Raw genomic sequence first — 22714 nt, 5'->3', positions numbered from 1 at the left:
GTTTTCTAAAATTTTTTAAGGAAAATGAAGAAGAAAATTTATCGGAAAACTGTGGTACCGGGCTCGTATTTTGGTTCCGATGCCCGTACGAGTCTTAAATATATTTTAAGCACTATCTGTAAAGTTTGGCTAAAAACGGACGTCATATGACGTGTTTCAGACTTAAAATGGGGAATTTGAGTTTTTATGAAAGTTGAAAGAAAACCATGTATTTTGAGGCTTGATCTTATGTATATGATGTTATCTTGGCGATTTGATCGCACGAGTAAGTCCGTAAGATATTTTAAGGTGGTGTGCATGTTTGGTTTGGAGCCCCGAGGGCTCGGGTGAGTTTCGAGTGGGGCCCGGGAGAGTCTTAGAATTAAAAATGCAGGTTCAGGTGTTGCAGGCCCAGCGCGGCCGCGGTCATTTCCGCGCGGTCCGCGCTGGCAGCCACGCAGCCGCAGTGCTTTTCTGTGCGGTCCGCGCCAGCCCCCAGCAAAATGTAGTTCAGGTCGACCAGCGCGGCCGCGCACCAAATCAGTGCGGTCCGCGCTGGGTGGGTTTCAGAGAGCCCACTTCTTCCCTCCCTCGGCGCGGCTGCGGTACATTTCCGCGCGGTCCGCGCTGGCAGCCACGCGGCCGCGGTGCATTTCTGTGCGGTCCGCGCCAGCCCCCAGCAAAATGTATAAATTCGGAATTTTCAGTCATTTTTCCACTTTTCAAAAACCCAAAACCTAAGAGGCGATTTTCCAAACAACTTTTCTTCTTCAAAACTATTGGTAAGTGATTTCTAACTCATTTTCTTCACTTCTTAATATCTTTTAACATGATTTCAACTTCAAAACAAAGATTTTCATGGGGGAAATTGAGTGTTTTGGGTAGAACCTAGGTTTTCTACTAATTGAGGAGTTGGACCTCAATTTGGGGTCCGATTTCAAAACAAAGCATATATTTGGATTCGTGGGAGAATGGGTAACCGGGTTTTGGTCCGAACCTCGAGTTTTGACCATGTGGGTCCGGGGATATTTTGACCTTTTTGGGAAAAACCTTGTAAAAATTATTTTCATGCATTGGGATTGATCCATTTAGTAATTATTAATGTGATTGAGTAACTTATGACTAGATTCGAGCGGATTGGTGGTGGAATCAAGAGGTAAAGCTATACTAGAAGCGTGAGTTGAGTTTGGAGCATTCGAGGTAAGTGTTTGTTCTAACTTTGGCTTGAAGGAATAGGATTAGGATGTTATTGCTACTTGCTAATGTGGAGTACGGTGTATAGGTATGGTGACGGTTATCTATGCACCGGAGTCTAGCATGACCGTGAGTCTTAATTGCTTATAATTCGAATAATGTGACACAATCCCCTTGTTTACTTGATGAGTTTCATATAATGGGAACGATTGAGGTAGAATTGTGATTGGTGTACTTTTGGAGCGTTAGCTCGAATATGAATGTGTTAATTGAGGAAGAAGTGATTTAAAAAGAGAATATGTTGTGAGTATTCCCTTGCCGGGATGTGTAGACTGATATATACTCTCCCTTGTCGGGATATTTTGGGTTGTTAGTTGTACCCTTGTCGGGTTAAAGGTATTGAGTTGTTATCCTCCCCTGAAGGGGTCTACTATACGAAGTCAGATATTATATACTATATTATGGGATCGTGTGGCACGCCGTCCACTTATATATGATATTATGGGATCGTGTGGCACGCTGTCCACTTATATATGATATTATGGGATCGTGTGGTACGTCGTCCACTTATATATGACATTATGGGATCGTGTGGCACGCCGTCCACTTATATGTGATATTATGGGATCGTGTGGGACGCCGTCCACTTATATATGATATTATGGGATCGTGTGACACGCCGTCCACTTATATGTGATATTATGGGATCGTGTGGCACGCCGTCCACTTATATACTATATTATGGGATCGTGTGGCACGTCGTCCACTATGTGTATATATATATATATATATATATATATATATATATATATTATGGAAATCGGAGTTTCTTCTATTTATTTCCGATATTTCATTTTTATATGTTACTCCCCGATAGTATGTCCCCTCCCAGTTTTACTTTGTATTATCTTGTTATTGCTTTCTTGCACTTGTTATATATATCTGTACAGGTTAATTATGGTAGGTCCTGTCTAGCCTCGTCACTACTTCGTCGGGGTTAGGCCAGGTACTTACCAGCACATGGGGTTGGTTGTGCTGATGCTGCACTCTGTGCATTTTTGTGCACAGATCATGGAGCAGCTTTTGGACCGCAGCAGTAGGACTTTTGGGAGCTATCTTCAGTCCAGGGACTCTCGAGGTAGCCTAGCTGGCATTTGCAGGCCGAAGTCCCTTTCCATGTTTTTCGTTTGTTTATCTTGTATCAGACAAATATGATGTATTTACCTTTCAGACATTGTTTGTAGCATTCTGTAGTAGTCCGTGAGCTAGTGACACCAAACTCTGGGTAGCATTTTGGTTCAAACTTCGGCACTTTTGGTTTTTAGTTGCTTTAAATTTAAAGTCTTCCGCTTAGATTTTGTCTCGCTTATTATATAGTTGAAAGAAAGCAGGAAAGGTGTCTTAAACATTCGGCTTGCCTAGCTCCGACAGTAGGCACCATCACGACACCCGATGGTGGAAAATTCGGGTCTTAACACATTCAAAACGGTTGATAGGTACTCCGTAGGGTAAAGGAACCCTCACTTTTACAGTAAATATCAAGTAAGTGGAAAACGGGGTGAGCTTGTCTGCATACTTTTCTATGTCTTCCTCGTACAGAACAACGACTACTTGCTCTTCCTGTAATTTGATAGAATGATGAGTTACTCAACTACCCTTGCGGAAGTGTATCCATATAGACACATGGAGACATACAGATGCAAAATACTGAAATATTAAAATAGTAAACAAGTACAGTATGAGCAGCCTCAAACTCATGAAATATAATTGATAACCAATCTATACAGGAATTGGAATTTGTAGAGCGCTACGAAAAAAAAGGGGCGCGAGGAAGAATATTAGTCAGTCATAAATGGTAACTAAAATTGTTTCATATCATTGACATAAGTCAGCATCTCTCTTTGAACTAAAGAATGTGTAGTTGAACTCCCCATTCTCAGATGTTGATCTCATGCAGCAAAAGTAAAGAGAATCCACTGTATTGCATCACAAAATATGTAAAGTAATTATATATGTCTAAAACGTTTAAATGAGAGAAGAAACTAAGTCGGGAAACTTTTTGTGACCACCCCAGAAATTCTAAAAAAGTTTTAGCTACTTCTGTTATGAGGCCGAGCTGAAGCTGCCACCTCTTTTAGCTACCTTTCTTATGACGCCACCATCTCAAGTTGGAATATAGGGGGTAAGGGATAACTAAATGTACAGGTTCTTGAGAACATGAAAATTTGGACAAAACGATGGAAGAATAATAGCATAACCAAAGTTGTTTGTGAAACCTTGTTACTGCTCGAAACAACTTTGAATGCGATTGACGATATTCCGTTCTTAGTCTCACTAATAGTCCAGTAGTAATAGTAGAGAAAGCAAGTTAATAGTTTCCTATAGACGACATCAAATAGACATGTTACGAAGTGTGGTTCGTATTCCATGCAGGTAGAAAGTTAAAAAATCTCTTGGTAAACAGAAAAATTAAAATGATGTATACATTAGTTAACTGAGAATTGGTATTACATGGAAAATGCGTAGTGTAGCAGTCAAAAGGTTTGCAACAGGGTAGTAAATAAAATGAACCTCAAAGGATTGCAAATTAGCAGGGTGAATAATAACTTGGATACAATGTATGACTACCAAAGGACATTGACATATTAGTTACTCGTATTATTATTAGCCAACTACGTAAAACGTTTCAAGGACAATACCATGATTTCAATAATCTGTCAATTATGAAAGTCTAAGTTTACTACGTTAGAGAAAACGTCTACATTTAATCCTTCAGCTTACTAAATAAAAGCATATCTGATCAGTTAACACAAGGAAAACAATATGGTTTTAATAATCTATCAATCGTGGAAGGATAAGTATGAAATGACACTCCTACAGTTGAAGGAAAGGTCTAACGTGCTAACTTAACGAATGAAAATCAATCGAGAAGAGTCTTTCACGTAAGAGAGCACTTTAAATTAAAAGGAAACATATTCCTATGTTTATGCCCAGGTATGTGTGAAACCTAATATTTAATTGGTATTATGCAAGTAATTTGTGAGCTGAAGTACTTGAATGAGCTGTTTCTGGTATTATTAGCATAGTGGGTGCGTGTTCAACAAATGCATGATCTATCAGATGTCTGGCAATTAAGAATGCTTCCATTTACACTATTGTTTGAAATAGTATATGTAATCTGAGTTTAACGTGAGTTTATTGTAATGCATAATTTGGATTTTCAAAAGGCTTCCTAAGACACAAATAGCATCTTGCTAGAATTTATGAAGATTTATATTACTTTTTATAACGTAACAGATCTCATAATGATATCTCGGAAGATAAATTTGAAGCTAAAAATAATTAGAGGTACGTAATGACAAGCTTATCATTGTGACTAATTTATGGACATCTGTTTTATCAGAGTGTGGCCTTTGAGAAAGAACATTTAATGAATGAAATAATTACCATCAAATTGGTCATGCCTTCTGAATTCTTGCCATTTAATTTCTAAAGATGTAAGAAGTTTAAGCAAATTTCAAATGCGACGACGGCAAAGTGTACTGCAAATATATCCTTCTGGACAAATAAAGTACTATAAAGGCACAAATATGTAATCCAAAGAAGAAATTCCAAAGTTTGGTACCACAATTTTTATCTAAAAAACTAATATCAGACAAACATGAATGGTAAATATGGAATATCTACTTTCATAGAGCACCTCAAATATTTAGTTCCTCACATAACAAGTGTGACAGAAATGATTAAACTTTTGGTTACCTAAGTAGATAGATCTGTTTATTTTCTTTCAATTAAAGAATACTGGCGATTGCAATTATATTTCAATCAGTAGAATAAGAAGTGACACGGTAGTTAGAAGATTACTCTTTCATCTCGGACAACAGCAATCTGGAATCGCGTCTTTCCATCTTTACTTTGCCTTGGCCGCGGTTTCTCAATGAGTTGTACCTTTGATGTCCACGCTTTTGTTTGTGGAGTAATCCTATCAATGGTTAATCTGTGCTCCACGTATTATGTAGCTCTACATTTGGGGGAAAAAAGACATCATCAATATATACCGAAAGATAAAAAAACAGGTACACACAGATAATAAAATGGATGATCTGATTAGACGGATTAAATTTTTCCATTTAATAAATTATATGGAGTGAAAATTAGCACATGAACTCTGCATTATTAGTTAAAAAGATCAGTCATGGCTAATTAGCTTGCCCCTGTATACCTAATGACTTTGTAGAATCTAACGAATTGTTTTTTCTGGTACTACATTTTCATGCAAAAATACCTCTCTACGATCATCTAAGCGAATGCTACAGCCTCCTATTGATTCATCTTTGTTGGAGCAGTCATGTGCGCAAAGAGCATCAGCTGTAGTTTTCAACGCTTGAGCGAATACAAGTTGATTGCTATCGACCGAACGCACATCATAAGTATCCTTCGTCAGCTATTTCATTTTTTTAGTTATGATACTATTTGTTCTTGGCGGAATATCCCTATAAAGTAGCTTTTTGGATGATTTCTTTGTAAATAATGTTATCTGTGTAGTGATCGTCCGCGCTACCTGGTATAGTCGGTCAGATTAGCACTTTCACGCAGTTCGAACTCTTTGCTCTGGACAAAGCCACATAAAGTTGACCGTGTGAAAACACAGGTTCTCGCAAATAAACTCCAACAAAATCTAATGTCTGACCTTGCGCTTTATTTATAGTCATTGCAAAGCAAAGTCTTACAGGAAATTGTGTCCTTTTAAATGAAATAGGCATTTTTCATCTTGGGATGATAATAGTGGTATTCTGGAGATAAACACATGTGTATTCTTAAAGTGACCAACTGAAATATTGGCGCTAATAACATGGGATTTAAAATCACAGCAAGTCAAACATGTTCCATTGCATAAACCATCACACGGATTTAAATTGCGTAATAATATAATTGGACAATTTTGTTTCAATGTCAGTTTGTAAGGAGGCAGACCAGGTGGATTTAAACTGTGCAATAGATCCTCAAATTGTGATTGATCATGATGTTCAGTAGTTTCATCAATACCAATAAAAGTTTTTGATTCTTCTGGGAAACGAGCAACAAGCATGTCGTTGATATCGTCGACGAAATCATTCTTAGTTGTTAAATAACGCGGGAACTTGTGTAGCATGAGGAGGAAAAAAATATATGCACGTCTGGATAAGTTATCGCTAATAATTTATCCAAAGATTCCTGTTCGGTTGTATAAGGAATGATCAAAGAAGTTGGAATTTCAATCTTATTTGCTGAGTTTACTTTTTCTTCTTCATTTCCTATTCGCAACAAATAATTACAGAATGAAGGATCATCTATCGCTCTCATATTTTCGAATAGCTGCACCCATTCAAGTTCTTCCCAAATATGAGAATCTAGTAAACTTTCATTAATGAAATCATCCTTTTTTCCGTTCCGAACTACCGACAATGTCTGCATGAAGTCACCTCCAAGAACTACAACTTTTCCACCAAATAGTATCGTTGAATCCATTAAGTCCTTCAAAAGTAAATCAAGCAGTTCAATCATTCTTTTTTTCGCCATAGATACTTCATCCCATATAATTAATTTTGCATCCTGAATCAAATAGGCAAGTGAGCTTTGTTTGCTGATGTTGTAGCTCACATTGTCGTCAGTATTTATTGGTATTTTAAAATGTGAATGTGCAGTTCGTCCACCAGGGAGTATAGATGCAGCTACACCAGAAGTGGTAGTTGCCAATGCTATATACCCTTTAGATCGTACAGTTGCCAACAATGCATGATATAAAAAGATTTTCCCTGTTCCTCCAGGTCCGTCAATGAAGAATGTCCCAGCTTTGTTTGAAAAAACTCTCTTTGTAATTATATTATATGGTTTAAGTTGATATTTATTCAACCTTTTGTGTAATATTATATCCTCATTAGTAATCGTGATGGTCCTTTCAAAGTGTACCTCCTTTGCCTCTTTTTCCGCTACTGAAGGCCTTATTGTTTCAGGAATGAGTTGGTATTCATTTATGTCACCACCCATAGAGTGTAATATGTCGTTTAATATGGTTCAAAACTTGGTATCGAATATTTTTTTTGTTAATATTGGATACCAACATATAATCCTCGGACATATGCTCTTCAAATTCTTCCCAGAGTTGTCTTGGATTCGTAGGATTACAGTAAATCAGTAATATAGCAAATAAACGTCTCAAACTGTATGACATCTGGTAACTTGCTGCTTCTGACATGCATTCAAGCAAACTACTGTCACTTTGTAGCAATCGTCGTTTTTCCACTGATTCTCTAAAGGTGCTGCAACGTTCTCCATTAACAGTTAGTAAATTCTTATATGATTTTGGTCCTCTAACATTCATTAATAGAATTCTAAGATAATATCGCTCACCTTCCGTTGGATGACATGTTACAACACTACCAATAACATGTCGTTGTTTCCGAGGTGTCCACATCTTCTCTGTTTAAGACAAACAAAATGTTCAGGGAATTTCCGGTATAATAGATTGAGCTCCATAGCCTCAGCATTTGTTCTATTCATTTCGAAAAATTGTGTTAACATTGTCTGCTTAATCAGTGGATTATTTACAAGTGTATCTACATTTGCGCTGCTTCTGAATGAAACAAAATGTTGTCCCTTAAGATGAAGTTGAAGAAGGCATACGGTCGGTAACATTTCACTAATCGAGAAACCATACAAGCGCCACATAGCCTCAGGAGGCGACACCCATCTAGCATACTGATATTCCTTTATTTTATCTACTTCTGCGTTTGTGTCATTATTATGTACCGAAAATGCAATCTTGTCATGACTTTTACATATATACTTATAAAAATACTTAACGACTTTAATATCAGAGCATATTTCAACATTTAGATGGCAGTCAAATTTGCCTAGCAAAAAAGGATCATATGGAACAACCCATGAGTTATCCAAGTATTGTTCTCTTATTTTTACCACCAACCCTATATTGCATCTTCTATAAGTTGGGTAAGATTCTATTCCTTTTGATGTCTGGTCCACAAAACTTTTTGGATACTTGAATTTACAGTAACCTTTTTTCTTCATACAAGAATTTGTTGGGTTTAGATTACCGCATGGACCATGCATCATGTGTTTAAGAACAAGCGAATGTAAATCTGGTTCTGCATTCTCATCAGGTATTTCAGCACTAATAATATTATCGTAAGCCTCTGGAGTAAGTAATTTGTATTCATTAGTTAATATTATAAGAAAATGAGTGTATGGTAAAGCTCGCTTTTGGAACTCTACAATATACATAAAAGCTGATACCTTTCCAAAGATATTTCGCTTTAGTATATCCTTTTTGAATTCTTCTATTTTTGCTCTAAATACTCAGCTGATCAAATCAGGCCTATTATGCGACTCATCAATTGGAATTAAATGTTCCTTTATCTCTGTCCAAGAGGGATTACATGTCATGGTTATAAATAAATCAGGTTTACCGAAAATATTGTACGAGCACGATAACATCCATATACCGTTGTCGCATATCCCGAGGCCCTCCAATAAAAGAGCTTGGAAGGAAATTTTGTTTCCCGATATTAGAAGCATCGTGTTCACCCAATCACAAGATGTCAAGAAATCCTTCTAGCATAGCCATCCTAAATAAATCTTGATTGAACGCTGCAAAATCCAACCTTTGTGTTTCGAGTTTAATATATTCATCAACTGAATACTGCTGAAATATTCTTCCAGTATGTAATATTTCATCTTCATCATCATTTCTCATTTGTAATTTGTAACAATAATACTCACGAACAGAAATAGTATCTTTTCGTCGCTGTCCCTTTTTTAAGAATTTCATCTTCCATTTCAAGATATCCGTCAAGTGATGTAACATTTCTTATACCTGGTACCTCTTCGTGATGCACAGTTCTTAAGTACATAGGACAATTTGCTGGGTGCTTCTTAATACCACAATGCCAGCCACTTTGCCCTAGCGGAAATAATAGCGGATATTGCAATGCATCATAACAGCCATAATAGTAATTCACCATTTGTGTTCGATCAATGTGAGGGTAAATTTGAATATGTGGTGCATTCAAGGCAACGCCATTATTTTCCTCGGTCCATATTGCTGCAATTTCAGATGAAGTCGGCAAATTGTATACTCTCTGGTCCAAATTTAAGTTGCATTTGAGGGCTATGTGGAAATCTTGAAGGTTTGATACATGTACCAAAGATCATAAAAACACAGAATATAGGTTTATTGATAATGTATCCATCAATTCTTTCACTACTGTTTCGTGAATTCTGTCGGAACATGCCATCCTATGTGCTAGCTCATTGCAATTATCATAAAAGTATAACTGTATATTTCTTGGTTTGTCATTTGTAGGGTGCAAATTATTTATCCTGTGGTACATCTTCCCTTGAACTCTAAATGTGTTGATACCAAAGTTTCTCTTTGCTAAATCTTTGTCATACTTTACACCAAGTGAGGTGAACGCAAAAAGGTTATTATACGTTCTAATGTATGTTCGGAAGTGTTTAGACTCCACATTGTTTTCAAGAAATAAATTTCGCAGCATGGTAGGCATTTGATGAGAAGTTAACTTTATTGTTCCACTACCACAGCAAAATACAAGCGGTTCATATTCAAATCTCTTTGCTGCACAAAATTTGCAGATTGGAACTTTCTTCAGCGGAACATAGTTTGAACGCAACCGACCGGTAATTGGAGAAAACTTTGTAGTTGGTGCACGACCTATATGTTGGAAATAGACGGTTAAAATTAATGTGAACGAAAGGAAACACTTATTGTTTCAGCAGATAGAAAATCAAATGAACCTCTACGTGTAACTATTTCGGAATCTTTGTTATGTAGCTCACCGGGTGCTACTGACGTTGAACCTAAGACCAAGTTAGGTGGTCCTTAGATGGAACCAAATGATAACAAGTAGTATAAAAGTAAGCGTTGAAGGCAGCATACTCACCTTTTTCATAGATAGAAAGTGGCTGCACTACATCTCTTTCATTACCCGAAGCAGAAGGCGGAGGATGATCCTTAGACGTAGTAAAAGCTACATTGAAGAGAAAGTGTAGAGGAAGTTGACTATTTAAAGTGCGAGATAACTTTGTGAGATAAGGTGAAAGCGATGGGAGAACTGTATCTTCTAATTTGGATGCAGAATGTAAGAAGTGTTAGTAGAGCATTCAGGTGGATCCATTATTCCAGTCAGGCAATCCACAGTTATATTCTCAGCAGGTGCACATGTCTTTGACTCTTGGTATTTAAGTCGACGTTGTAGTAGCAACTTCTGCTTTTTCTCTACGGACATCGCTTTGTATTTTTCGCGCCTGTTGACATTCCTATCCATTTCCAATAGAGGTCGCTTGTTTTTTTTTGTATGATCCATTAGAATTGTAGTATCTACTCTTAAATGATACTGCGCAAATTGTCATAGCCTTTTAGAATTGTATTAATTTTTATCATTGAGATGCATATCACAGGGCACGAAGTGACAAAATTGAGGCTATCTTTGAACAGATACAGTTACCCCAAGGAAGACAATATGGGAAGAGATTCATAATGTCATGGTATGTTTTCGAAAAAGAAGTACGTTTTGGCTATTAATTTTCACACAAGTAACATTGGAGTCAAGTGAAATACCTCTGGACATCAACTTTTTGTACCTATAGGGGGAACATTTATAATTATTTGTAAAAAAAATTTCTTCGTAGTGTAACATCCACGCAAAGGAACTTTTCCAAACGTATAGCTTCGCTAACTAAGCGGAATAAATTTAACTAAAACATGACCCGAAGTGAAATAACAGAAAGTGGACACCGTGATACGACATCAAAAACTAAAGACCGAATATCTCAAGCCAAAGTTTTTATTACGCACATAAATCAATTTACAAACAAGGAATAAACAAATTAATTGTACAGAAAAAAATAGTGGACATCAGCAACCATTGACAGTACAGCGGAAATGAGCAACAGTGAACGCATTAATATGACCCAACGTGCACAAATATACGAAAATAAGATAGGTGGTTACCTTTACAGCGCTGAACTTCTTCTGCAAGTATGTTAATTGTACTGAACGTAGGAAAAATGTCAGCAATTCTACAAAGCCAAAAAATAATTTCAGTCATAATTCACCGATCAGGAATTTTATTCATAGGGAATATGAAGGCAATCAGAAAAGTTGAACGTAGAAGTATTACTGCAAAACATCGACATCATAGAGCTTTTAGGAGCGTGGTATTAGGCTTTATAAGATTAATTTCAAGCCAAGATATCTTGAAAATAAAGGCAAAATTATTAAAAAGGAAAGGATGGGTCAATTTGTCTTCGAAATTTCAACAAATATTTATCAACAATCCTATAAGAACATTCAGATAAAGTCAATCCAATTCCAGAATTATTATTGCATAAAACTTGGACATTGACAGTAAATTGTCCATTCAAATTATTTATATTCCTTTAACAATAGCTTCTACTTTTCATGGATTTTCCTCTCATAGAGGAGCGCGCAAGAATCATTTAGTTTTTCCAAGCATATCATCCGATAGTTAATTGTACCAAAGACAACAAAGTGGCAAATTTACATTCAAAAACTACTACAGAACTTTTGGCTCCACAGTCCACAAGTAAATAATTTAATATAATATCTTATTCAGAATTTCTCTCTAATTCTATGAAATGTTAGTTTATTATAGGCTTAAGAAAGTACTCAATAAAAAAAATATTGACTTTTTGTAAAAAAAACTACATTTAAATGTGATATGTTGGAAATAGCGAAGAGTTGCTTGATTGTATTTTTATAAATGAGAATGCATGCTTAATTTTTTTCCTTTTTTATATGGTTGATATTAATCAGTAATGTATCAACACCAAATAGATAATGTACTCCAGGAAGGGGTGTATAACAAAATATAACTATGATCCACGTTTAGCTATAACAACATAATTCTCTTCAGTTTTCAAAGAATGATAATGACATAATATAGATAATAAGATATATGACAGTCATATTATCTAATTTTTGTTTCATATTTTTAATATAGTAATAATTTCCTTCTATTAACTTTATAGTTTTGTTATAATTATTTAAATACCTAGATATACGTCTAAGTATTTTTTTATTGCTTTGTCTTCTTAATGTTGCTCCCTCATATTCGTTTGAGGCGCTAAGTTTTAACGGGAATTCATCTTCTTTAATTCCTTGGGCGAAGGTATATATTTTAATTATTTTATTCTTTTTTTAACAGTTGTATAGCTTCGTCAATGCCTTCTAGATCCTTACTAAATCTTTATTGCAAAGCTCCGTACAAGGTAAAGTATTTTCTTCGGTTAGCTTCTAGAGAGGCTTGCCTTACGCAAAGAAATATTCAGAGAAGGGATTTACAATTAAGTCACATATGCCCTCTTTGCCGTAATCACTCGGAAGACAACAATCGTGTTTTTATTCGTTGCAAGGTTTCTAGGCAGTTGTAGGTTTTTATCTTCAACTTACTGGGCATGAAATGGTGCTTCCCAGAGAATATGTTGCCCTTCTTCAAGAGAGGCACGAATTAGGGCTGATCAACATAGAGAAGTACCACTTTGATCCACTATAGTGATAACAATTTGGCGGGTCATGATATGGAGGAAAAAACCGGACAATTTTTTAAGACAAAGAGGAATATATGGTTAGCCATAAGCGGAAGTATCTCTATTTGCTCCTTTGTTGGTGTAACATGCTAGAATCAACGTTAATGACATAGAGGTCATGATAGAATTTATTAGTAATCTGCATTGATTGTACTTGGGTTGTTCATACCAACCAGCACTTGTTTTATGCTAATTTTTCCAATATAATACTACTCTGCCATTACTTATATAAAAAAAATATTTAAATTGGTATTTTTGTAGGTTTTACACTAATACTAAATTTCTTTAACTTGAACTGAAATATCTCATACAGGACTCTCTATCTCAAATTTACAGCCATCCAACAGTACTATTTAATTTTACATTCAGCATCTTTATATATTTTTCTCTTATATCTACCACAAGCCTAAACACATAAATTATATCAAGTTTTTAGTAGTGTAGGGGAAAAAAGTAATTTGCACTCAATCTTTATTTGTATTGATGCTTCAGAACAACCACAAGTACAAATAAATTTCTGAGATGTCTACTATTGTCATAAGATCGTTGGGAAGAGTACCACCAAAAATCCATATATCTATTTGCATATCACCAAGTTCATTAGTTGTTTACTTTTTTTGGGCTGTAATTTATCCATCATCCTATCTACATAAAAATAGTGATCTCATTATCCAATCTCCTTTCTACTAAAGAATATGGAAGTAATACCAGTATCAACCAGATACAAAAAATGTCCAAAAGTAAGATATGTAAGAGCAGATACAGCAACACTGCTGCAAGTGGTGCACACAAAAACTGCAAAGAAAATACAAAAGCATTTGACACAATGAAGCATCAACTCACGATATATCAAACGTGCATATATATGAGTCGGGATAAACTCACATAATAAATTAATTGTTATGATTTTTTATCTTTTAGTCATGAATGAAATTGAGTGAATAGTCACAGCTTTGTAGCAACCTAAAATGTCACTGCATGATAACTTTTATCAATTGCCTTCAAAAATAGGGATTATAATATATAACTCTGTTTGGTCGAGCTTACTCCATGTTAACTTTGTCCGGGGCATGGGAAGCAACTGCAGGTCCATAATTCTTCTATAAAATGTGCTTGAAAGACCAAATTTGTGGAAACTTGCTCTTTATTGTAGAATGTGCCCTATACAAACTTTTCAAATATGGTATGTAATCTTCACCTAATTCCGTAAGATTAAGAGCTTTCAGACCTTTTACTTTAATAAAATCTTTCACCTAACCCCCGACATAAGCTCTTTTCAAGAAAACAAATAGGTTTGATAATGCCATGAATACACGCAAGTTATAATAAATAACCTAGTAGAATCTTGTTTAAATTATTCATTTAAGTGTGCTTATAAACACAATAACTGAGAGTTTCAGCAAATGAGCAACTTTTTTTCTACAGAACTTATTATCTACTTAAAGTCAATTTTTGTTTATTGGTTATGACGGAAAGAATATCTGAATAGCACTTCAAAGTCTACAAATTTTCATATGACAATTAGCAAAAAAGAATATTTTTATCAGCTTCAACCTAGCAATATCTGTGATTAGAGTAGCTAATAAGATAAATATGGAAAAGGTAATAAAGTCTCAGTGATTTCATATATACTACACAACAGTAAAAGTTAAAACACAATAAAAGGTAAACATTTACACATAATTACATTAGAAATACCTAGAGCACTACATGTTCCTAACATATAATGACAAACAAGGTTATATTAACACTTGGAACAAAGAGAATGTTTTTTCAGTAACTAAAAAGGTAAGATCTGCAGAAACTCTGAATTTTTCAATCCAAAATCACTTGTCTTACTGTTACGGGGTTATGATATAAAATTAACTCACTGATTACTAACCTAAAGAGAGCATTAGAAACCTGCGACATGCTACCATCACATCTTGTTCCTATGGCCTAAAATAATAAGTTATAAAAACCCATTCATCAACATCCCACTTATCATAGACATAGTGTGACGACCCGGCCAGTCGTCTCATGAGTTACCGCTCTGTTTTCCCTATTTCTGCTTCTTTATGCTTCGCTATCCGTGTTTTCGGTGATCGAGTTAATTAGTTTGTGTTCGAAGAGGATTTGGTAAGAAATGAGACATTTAGTCTCTTTTAAGAAGGTTTAAGATGGAAAAGTAAACTGGATGTTGACTTATGTGTTAGAGGGCTCGGATGTGAGTTCCGATGGTTCGGTTAGCTTTGGAAGGTGATTTATGGCTTAGGAGTGTGATCGGAATGAGTTTTGGAGGTTCGGAGTAGAATTTGGCTTGAATTGGCGAAGTTGATATTTTGGCGATTTCCGGTTGGTAGGTGAGATTTTGATCCGGGGGTCGGAATGGAATTCCGAGAGTTGCAGTAGCTTTGTTGTGTCAATTGGGATGTGTGTGCAAAAGTTTAGGTTACTCGGACGTGGTTTGGTTAGGTTTTTGATCGAAAGCGTATTTCGGAAGATTTTTAGAAAGTTAGGCTTGAATTCGATGTGTTTTGGGTAATTTGATGTTGTTTGAGGTGTTTTGATGATTGGAGCAAGTTTGAATAAGGTTTTAGGATGTGTTGGTGCCTTTGGTTGAGGTCCCGGGGGCCTCGGGTGAGTTTCAGATGGTCATTCGAGTCATTTTTGGAGTTTGGGAGTTGCAGAAAAATCAGATCAGGTGTTGCAGAGAATTACCCTTCGCGATCGCATAGGGTCTATCGCGATAGCGTAGAAGGATTTGAGGATGGCCAGAATTAAGCCTTCGCGTTCGCGTGAGAGGCTTCGCGTTCGCAGAAGGCTGGGAAGCTGTACATCGCGTTCGCGTGAAGGCACTCGCAATCGCGTAGAGGAAGATGGGCTGAAGGTTATTTGTGCATCGCGTTCACGTAGTTGAGGTCGCGTTCACGTAATGTAATTTTGGGGAGTTTAAAATTGTTCTTCGTGATCGCGAGGGAAGTGTCGTGATCGCGATGAAGGAAAAGCAGGCCTGAGAAGAATGTTTTAATTCATTTCATCCGCGATTTTGGAGCTCATTTACTCCATAGTTGGTCTTTTTGAGAGTTTTTTTAAGGAAATTGAAGAGGGATTCAAGGAGAAACATTTGGAGGTAAGCATTTCAGACCTAAAACTCGAATCTATTGTGAAATCCACCTAGAAATCATGGAATCTTAAGCTAAAAATGGAAGAACTAGAGCTTGGAATTTTGGACTTTTGATTTGGGAATTTGGAGGACCATTTGGGGTTGGATTTGAGAATTTTTGGTGTGTATGAACTCGTGGGGAGATAAGGAACCCGTTGATGTGAAAATTTCTGAGTTTCGAGAAGTGGGCTCGGGGCTCGGGTTTTGCTAATTTCGGGATTTTTGGTATTTTTCGATTATTTTTGCTTGGGCTTTGTTCCCTTAGCATATTATGAAGTATTCGTTCTGATTTATGTTAGATTCGACGTGCGTAGAGGCCGATTCGAGGGGCAAAGGCGTCGCGAGCGAAAGAGTTAGCCGGTTCGAGGTGAGTAATGATTGTAAATGATATCCTGAGGGTTTGAAACCCCGGATTTGCACATCGTAGTGCTATATTAAGGTGAGACGCGCTTGATGACGAGTGTGGGGTCGTATACTATTGAGGATTGTGACTTGGTCCGGCCCGATTGATGATTTTACCACGTATTTGATTGTAAACTATATGCTGTCATCATTATTTGGGCTGAGTGCCATAATTGGGCCTAGTGCCAACTATTTGAACCCTTCAGGGCTATTTAGTGATATTTCCTCACTGTTTTGACTTGTTACTTGAGCTCAGTCATGATATTTTCCCACCGTTTTTACTATTCAGCCATTCTTTCTCAGTTTTCAAGACTTAAATAATATTTTATATGATGTTTGGGTTGAAAACACTATTTTACTATAGCCCGAGGGGCTTGTGATGATTTTTGGACTGAGTAAGGCCGAAGGCCTATATTGTGAGGAACATTGATACTGATTTGAGGCCGATGGCCTGAGATACATATACGCCACGAGGTGGCTTGATTGATATGAGGCCGAGGGCCTAGATTTGATGCCACAAAATGACTTGTTATTGCGCTTGGGCCGTAAGGGGCCCCTCCCGGAGTCTGCACACCCCTCAGTGAGCGCGGGCACCCATTATGATGTGAGATTAAGCCCGAGGGGCAGAGATTGTTGATACTGTGCCGGAGGGGCGAACTTCTATGTGTTTACTTTATCTTAATTGTCTGTCAATTACCTATTTAATTGTTGTAGAAGTATTTTATTCTACTTTTCATTGGTTTTCTGCTTGCAAATTTCTTATTTAACTGCTTCATTATAGAATACCTTGTGTATATGTATTTTCTTACTTTCAGTCATTATTTATATTTATTACTCACTGGGTCAGAGTACTCACATTACTCCCTGCACCTTGCGTGCAGATCCAGGTGCCCTAGAGGCCGAGTGAGAGCTTTTCAGTCGTTCAGCAATTGTCGGGGATTTCGAGGTAGCTGCATGGCATCCGCAGCCCTGATTTCTCCCTTCTATCTTATTACTTTTCCGTATTCCTAGACTATCTATGTAGTAGGTTGTTCAGACTTGTATTAGAGGCTATAGACTTGTGACACTCCAGTTAGGGCTGTGTCGGAATGGATTTCCACTTTATTATCTCTATTTCCGCTAGCTATTGCTATTAAATCATGTTTAAACTATTTTTATGCTATTTAACTGCTTAAAAGGATGAGTTGTGTTAGATTGGCTGGCCTTGTCTTCACGAGAGGTGCCATCATGACCGGGTTCAGGGTTAGGATCGTGACAAGTTGGTATCAGAGCCTAGATTACATAGGTCTCGCGGATCGGTACGGAGACGTCTGTATTTATCCTCGATAGGCTGTAGAATCTTTAGGAAAAAAACTTCATATTCTTGAAATTCTTATCGTGCGCACTTGTTAATCCGAGTATTGAACTTCCGTTATTCTATTCTCTCACAGATGGTGAGGACACGAGCTACCAGACGGGGTGGACGACCACCAGTGCCACCAGCGGAGGCCACTAGAGGCCGTGGATGCGGTCATGATCGTGGCAGAGGCAAAGCAGCGAGGGCAGCACCCGTAGACCCACCAGCTGCCCTAGCTCAGGATCAGGCTCCAGCAGCACTAGTTAGGGCACCAACTGTGCCCATCGTGATTCCGGGTCTTCAGGAGGCTTTGGCAGAGATCTTATCAGTTTGCACTAGCCTGGCTCAAGCAGTTTCAGCCACTACAGCAGCAGCTACTTCACAGGCGGGGGGAGGCAATTAGACCCCCGTTGCTCGCACACTTGAGCAGGTAGTGCAGGGACTTCAGACGCTGGGGGCACCTCCATCTCAGCCGGTTGCACCACTCAGGAGTTTGTGGTACCAGTTATGCCGGATGATGAGCAATATCGACTTGAGAGGTTTGGTAGACTCCAACCTCCGATTTTTAGTGGAGCAGAGGGCAAGGATGCCTAGGGTTTCTTGGATAAGTGCCAACGGATGCTTCATACAACAGGGATTCTTGATTCTAGCGGTATGGCATTTACCACCTTTCAGTTCTCGGGGATGCCTTCACATGGTGGGAGGCGTATGAGAGGCGTAAGCCTGTTGGTGCAGTGCCCCTTACTTGGCAGCAATTCTCCATTCTCTTCCTGGAGAAGTATGTACCGCAGTCCCGTAGAGAGGAGCTGCGTAGACAGTTTGAGTGGTTGCGATAGGGGGATATGACTATGTCACAATATGAGTCGAGGTTTTTTGAGTTGGCTCATCATGCCATCTGGATGGTTCCGACAGATCGAGAGAGGATCAGGAGGTTTGTTGATGGTCTTACTTATCAGCTCTGTATTCTTATAACTAGAGAGAGTGATGGGTGCTACCTTCAAGGAGGTTGTTGATATCGCTCGAAGAATTGGGACTGTTCGCCGTCGGGAGTGAGAGGAAAGGGAGGCCAGGAGGCCTCGAGGATCAGGCTGTTATAGTTGTGCTCCTTCGAGGGGCCAGTTTCAGCATGGTAGATGTCGTTCATTCAGGCCTGTTCAGTCCGCCCGCCCAGGTTATCGTGGGGCATTTTCAGGTCATGGTCATCATGGATCTCAGCAGGGCCAGTCATCACCCAGCGCCCTCCTAGCTCAAAGTTCATCTCGTGCCCCATCGGCTCAGGGTTCTTCTATGTCGAGCGCATCTGCTAGTCACTCCGGTGCGAGAGGTTCCCTTCAGTCCCCTTCTCTAATACATGGGAGTTGTTATGAGTGTGGCGAGATGGGCCACATGTGGAGGCAGTGTCCTCGCTGGGTTGCTAGTTCGTCTCAGCAGAGGGGTCAACCCTTGACTTCTACTCCAGTTACTTCATCACCCGCCCAACCAGCTAGGGGAGGAGGTCAGGCAGCCAGGGGTCACCCTAGAGGGGGAGGTCGATCAGGCGGTGGCCGGCCTCGTTTCTATGATATCCCAGGCAGGCCAGATGTTATTGCTTCAGATGTTGTCATTATAGGTATTGCTTCAGTCTGCCACAGAGATGCCTCTGTATTATTTTATCCCAGTTCCACTTTTCTTATGTGTCCTCATATTTTGCTCATTATTTGGGTATGCCCCTGGAGTCTCTTGCTTTACCTGTTTATGTATCTACACCGATGGGTGATACTATTGTTGTAGAACGTGTATACCGGTCATGTGTGGTGACTATCGGGGGTCTGGAGACCCAAGTAATCTATTGCTATTGAGCATGGTGGATTTTGATGTCATTTTGGGCATGGATTGGTTATCTCCCTTCTATCTTATTACTTTTCCGTATTCCTAGACTATCTATGTAATAGGTTGTTCAGACTTGTATTAGAGGCTCTAGACTTGTGACACCCCGGTTAGGGCTATGTCGGAATTGATTTCCACTTTGTTATCTCTATTTCAGCTAGCTATTGCTATTAAATCTTGTTTAAACTATTTTATGCTATTTAACTACTTAAAAGGATGAGTTGTGTTAGATTGGCTGGCTTTGTCTTCACGAGAAGCGTTATCACGACCGGGTTCGGGGTTAGGGTCGTAACACATAGTAACCGTAACTTTCACTGCTATGGAGTTAAACAATTGTGCAAATAGAATATGAGGTTGGGTAATATAGAACAGAATGAAGAAGATCTCTTTCTTGATAATTTGGATAACACTAAATTTTTCGACGAAGTTGCATATAGTAGGAAAGTTCGAGAGTAAACATATAAAATCTGAATGAGGGGGTAGAAAACGAAGCAAGAAGTACTCACTTGTTCCAGCCAGCAAGCAGAGACACTAAAAAGAACAGAGCAGTAAGCCAGAAAATCCAAAGCAGAACAGAAGCTGTTGCAGATATTATTAGCGTCACCCCTAATCGGATATCCATCCAAATACATGTGTTACACATCTTGAGAAACAGTTGACAGCAGCAGAAGCAAGAACTAGTTTGTCTTCCACGTCGATGGAAAAGGCGCGTATCGGAGAGCGCACAAACTGAAAAGACTGCTACAGAAAATACAAACTGAGCAGAGTGACAAAAATACCCCGACTTTTGATCCAAAAAAAGGGACCTAACTGTTAATCGGAAGCAGGACGAGAAGAGTCCAACCTAAAGTTAAAGACGATTCTTCTGCTGGATAAAATCCTGAAATTACCCCTTTGGACAGCAAGCAGGACAACGAACATGCCCTTTAACTCATGCTTCTAAATAGTAGTAAAATCAAAATTAATCAACAATGTAATAAACTAAACGACAGCATGACGATAAAACTGTTTTCACGAGTTATTTACGTAGAGAAAAGTTTTTTTTAGTTGAGCTTACGGTTGCTTGACGTCAGTAATTTCAAGTCAGCTTACATCATGTTTAATTTCCCAAGCTTACGGTTGCTTGACGTCAATAATTTCAAGTCAGCTTACATCTTGTTTAATTTCCCAAAAGCAAGGTTCCTTGAGCCGTTTGGACATAAATTTTTTTACCTTTTTTCGAAATCAGTATTTAGCTAAAAAAAATTTAATTTTTACTTAAAAATAATTTTTGTAATTTCGAAAACTTAAAAAAATTCAAAAAATTATTTTTCAAAATTCACTTAGATCATTCACAAAAATTCAAAAAGAACTCAAAAATATATTCATGTCCAAATACAACTCTAATTTTCAAATATCATTTTCACTTGAAAAGAATATTTTTGCTTTTTTTTGTTTTTTAAATTTTACAATTCTTATGTCGAAACACCCACAATATTCATGAAAATGACAATTTTGTAAAGGTATCCAACTGTTTGTGTATGAAAAAGGAAACATATTCAAACCTAAAAGTCCAGACTCTCGGGATTGCGTTAAAGCCTGGTGAAAATGACATGCAATGGCTGGAGTCAAATTTCTTGTTCCTTTCAATGAGTTGAAAATGTCAAATAATTAAATTCTTTCGTTTAGATTGGATAAAATAAATACGATTACGGTAGTTTCAATGTAGGGGCCCATATTTAAGTTAGGGTGTGTTGGTCTTTAAACATAACAAAAAAAATACAAGAAAAAAAGGAAAACCTAATCAATTTAAAAGAAGGGCAAAAGCCCCTGTGAAAAAGAAAGAAAAGGGAATTGGGGGAAAGGAAAAAGCAGCGCCGCTGCAACAACAGAAGCAAAAAAAAAAAAAAAAAACGCAAAGAAGGGAAAAAGGAAGAAGAAGAAGAAAAAGGAGGAAGAGGAGGTTGGAATCAAACTTTGAAAAATAAGTAATATAATATTCTTTTGTTTTAATAATATGAGAGTATATAGATTTAATAATTTGAGTTATATAGTGACATTGACTAATATAATTAGAAACAAGAAAAGATTAAGTAATCCTTCCCTAACTCGTAACACTTTGTAGAAGAATCATGGGTGATTGTAGAACACTTTGTACTGAAGATTTAATTTTTTAAAACAAATCAAATTCTTAATGTCTTTGTACGTAGTAATATGAATTAAATATGTGAATATACATAGAAATAAAGGCAATTTGTTAAAGACATTCTTTTAATTCAAAGGATAAACTTTCTTACTTCACTTGCTTAAGTTTATCTTCTAGGTGTATATAATTTTGTTAGGTATGAAAGAAAGTATTGTTGAAAGTGATCCTATATGATTTAGATATATACTCATAGTTTGCATAATTTGGGTAAAAAGAAAATTGAAAAAAAATAAATATACGAGTAACTTGAAATTGATAGATTATAGACTAGTTGAATTACTCATAGCATGGATAAATATAATTCAGCGAATTGATGGTATAAAATAAAACTCTAAGGATTTGGAATCTAAATTTAGCTATGAATTAGCTTAAATAAAAAAATTAACACAAGATCGATATTGATGTGATTATAGATTGATTGAAGAAAGTCGTATAGATCGCTCGAGGCGACGAGTTTGATATTTCGACAAGAGTACCGTGAGTAGTAATCTTACCGCAATTTATGTTTCATAACCTGCATGGTTTATACATTATTTTGAAAATAAAATGTGTTACCGAATATTTGAAATTACATGTGGGACAAGTTCTTTACTTGATATAGTATTGAATAGTTTACTTGAGATAGTTACAGTTATTTAAAATGTTCTCACTATTACTAGACATGTTTTACTATTACTAGAGATATGATTACCTTTACCGAAACTGGATTACATGATTTGATAAAAAAGGTAAAATGCCCTGTATTGTTTTAAAAATGTTTTCATGTGAAGATTTACTGTTTACAAAGAAAAGTATAAAAGGGATGAGACTTTAAAGGATCCCGTAGCTAACGACGGGTTCGTTAGACTTGGTGCACCTTGTATTTACCGATTACCGAGTACAGTTAGAGCCCTCGCTAGTGGGAAGGTAGAACTAGCATACAGTTACAGTTTTTCCTCGAGTAGGGACCTACAATTATATTTGACTCTTTTTACGAAGG

The 22714-nt window shown here is 37.3% G+C and overlaps 1 protein-coding gene across 1 annotated transcript; it reads right to left on the bottom strand.

Annotated features, from left to right (window-relative positions):
* Positions 1 to 6297: 6297 nt before the first annotated feature.
* LOC104213629 (uncharacterized) lies at positions 6298 to 7200 on the bottom strand. The gene has a single exon (XM_009763162.1). It carries the CDS (start codon positions 7198 to 7200, stop codon positions 6298 to 6300), a length of 903 nt encoding a protein of 300 aa, XP_009761464.1.
* Between the last annotated feature and the right edge of the window lie 15514 nt (positions 7201 to 22714).

Source organism: Nicotiana sylvestris, chromosome 7 (genome assembly GCF_000393655.2).
Source record: "Nicotiana sylvestris chromosome 7, ASM39365v2, whole genome shotgun sequence".
NCBI lineage: Eukaryota > Viridiplantae > Streptophyta > Magnoliopsida > Solanales > Solanaceae > Nicotiana > Nicotiana sylvestris.
This window is presented reverse-complemented; position numbering and strand designations above follow the sequence as displayed.

Bases quoted from the DNA above. Each gene is read 5' to 3' on its own strand.
- LOC104213629 (XM_009763162.1), bottom strand. From the start codon at position 7,200: ATGGGTGGTGACATAAATGAATACCAACTCATTCCTGAAACAATAAGG.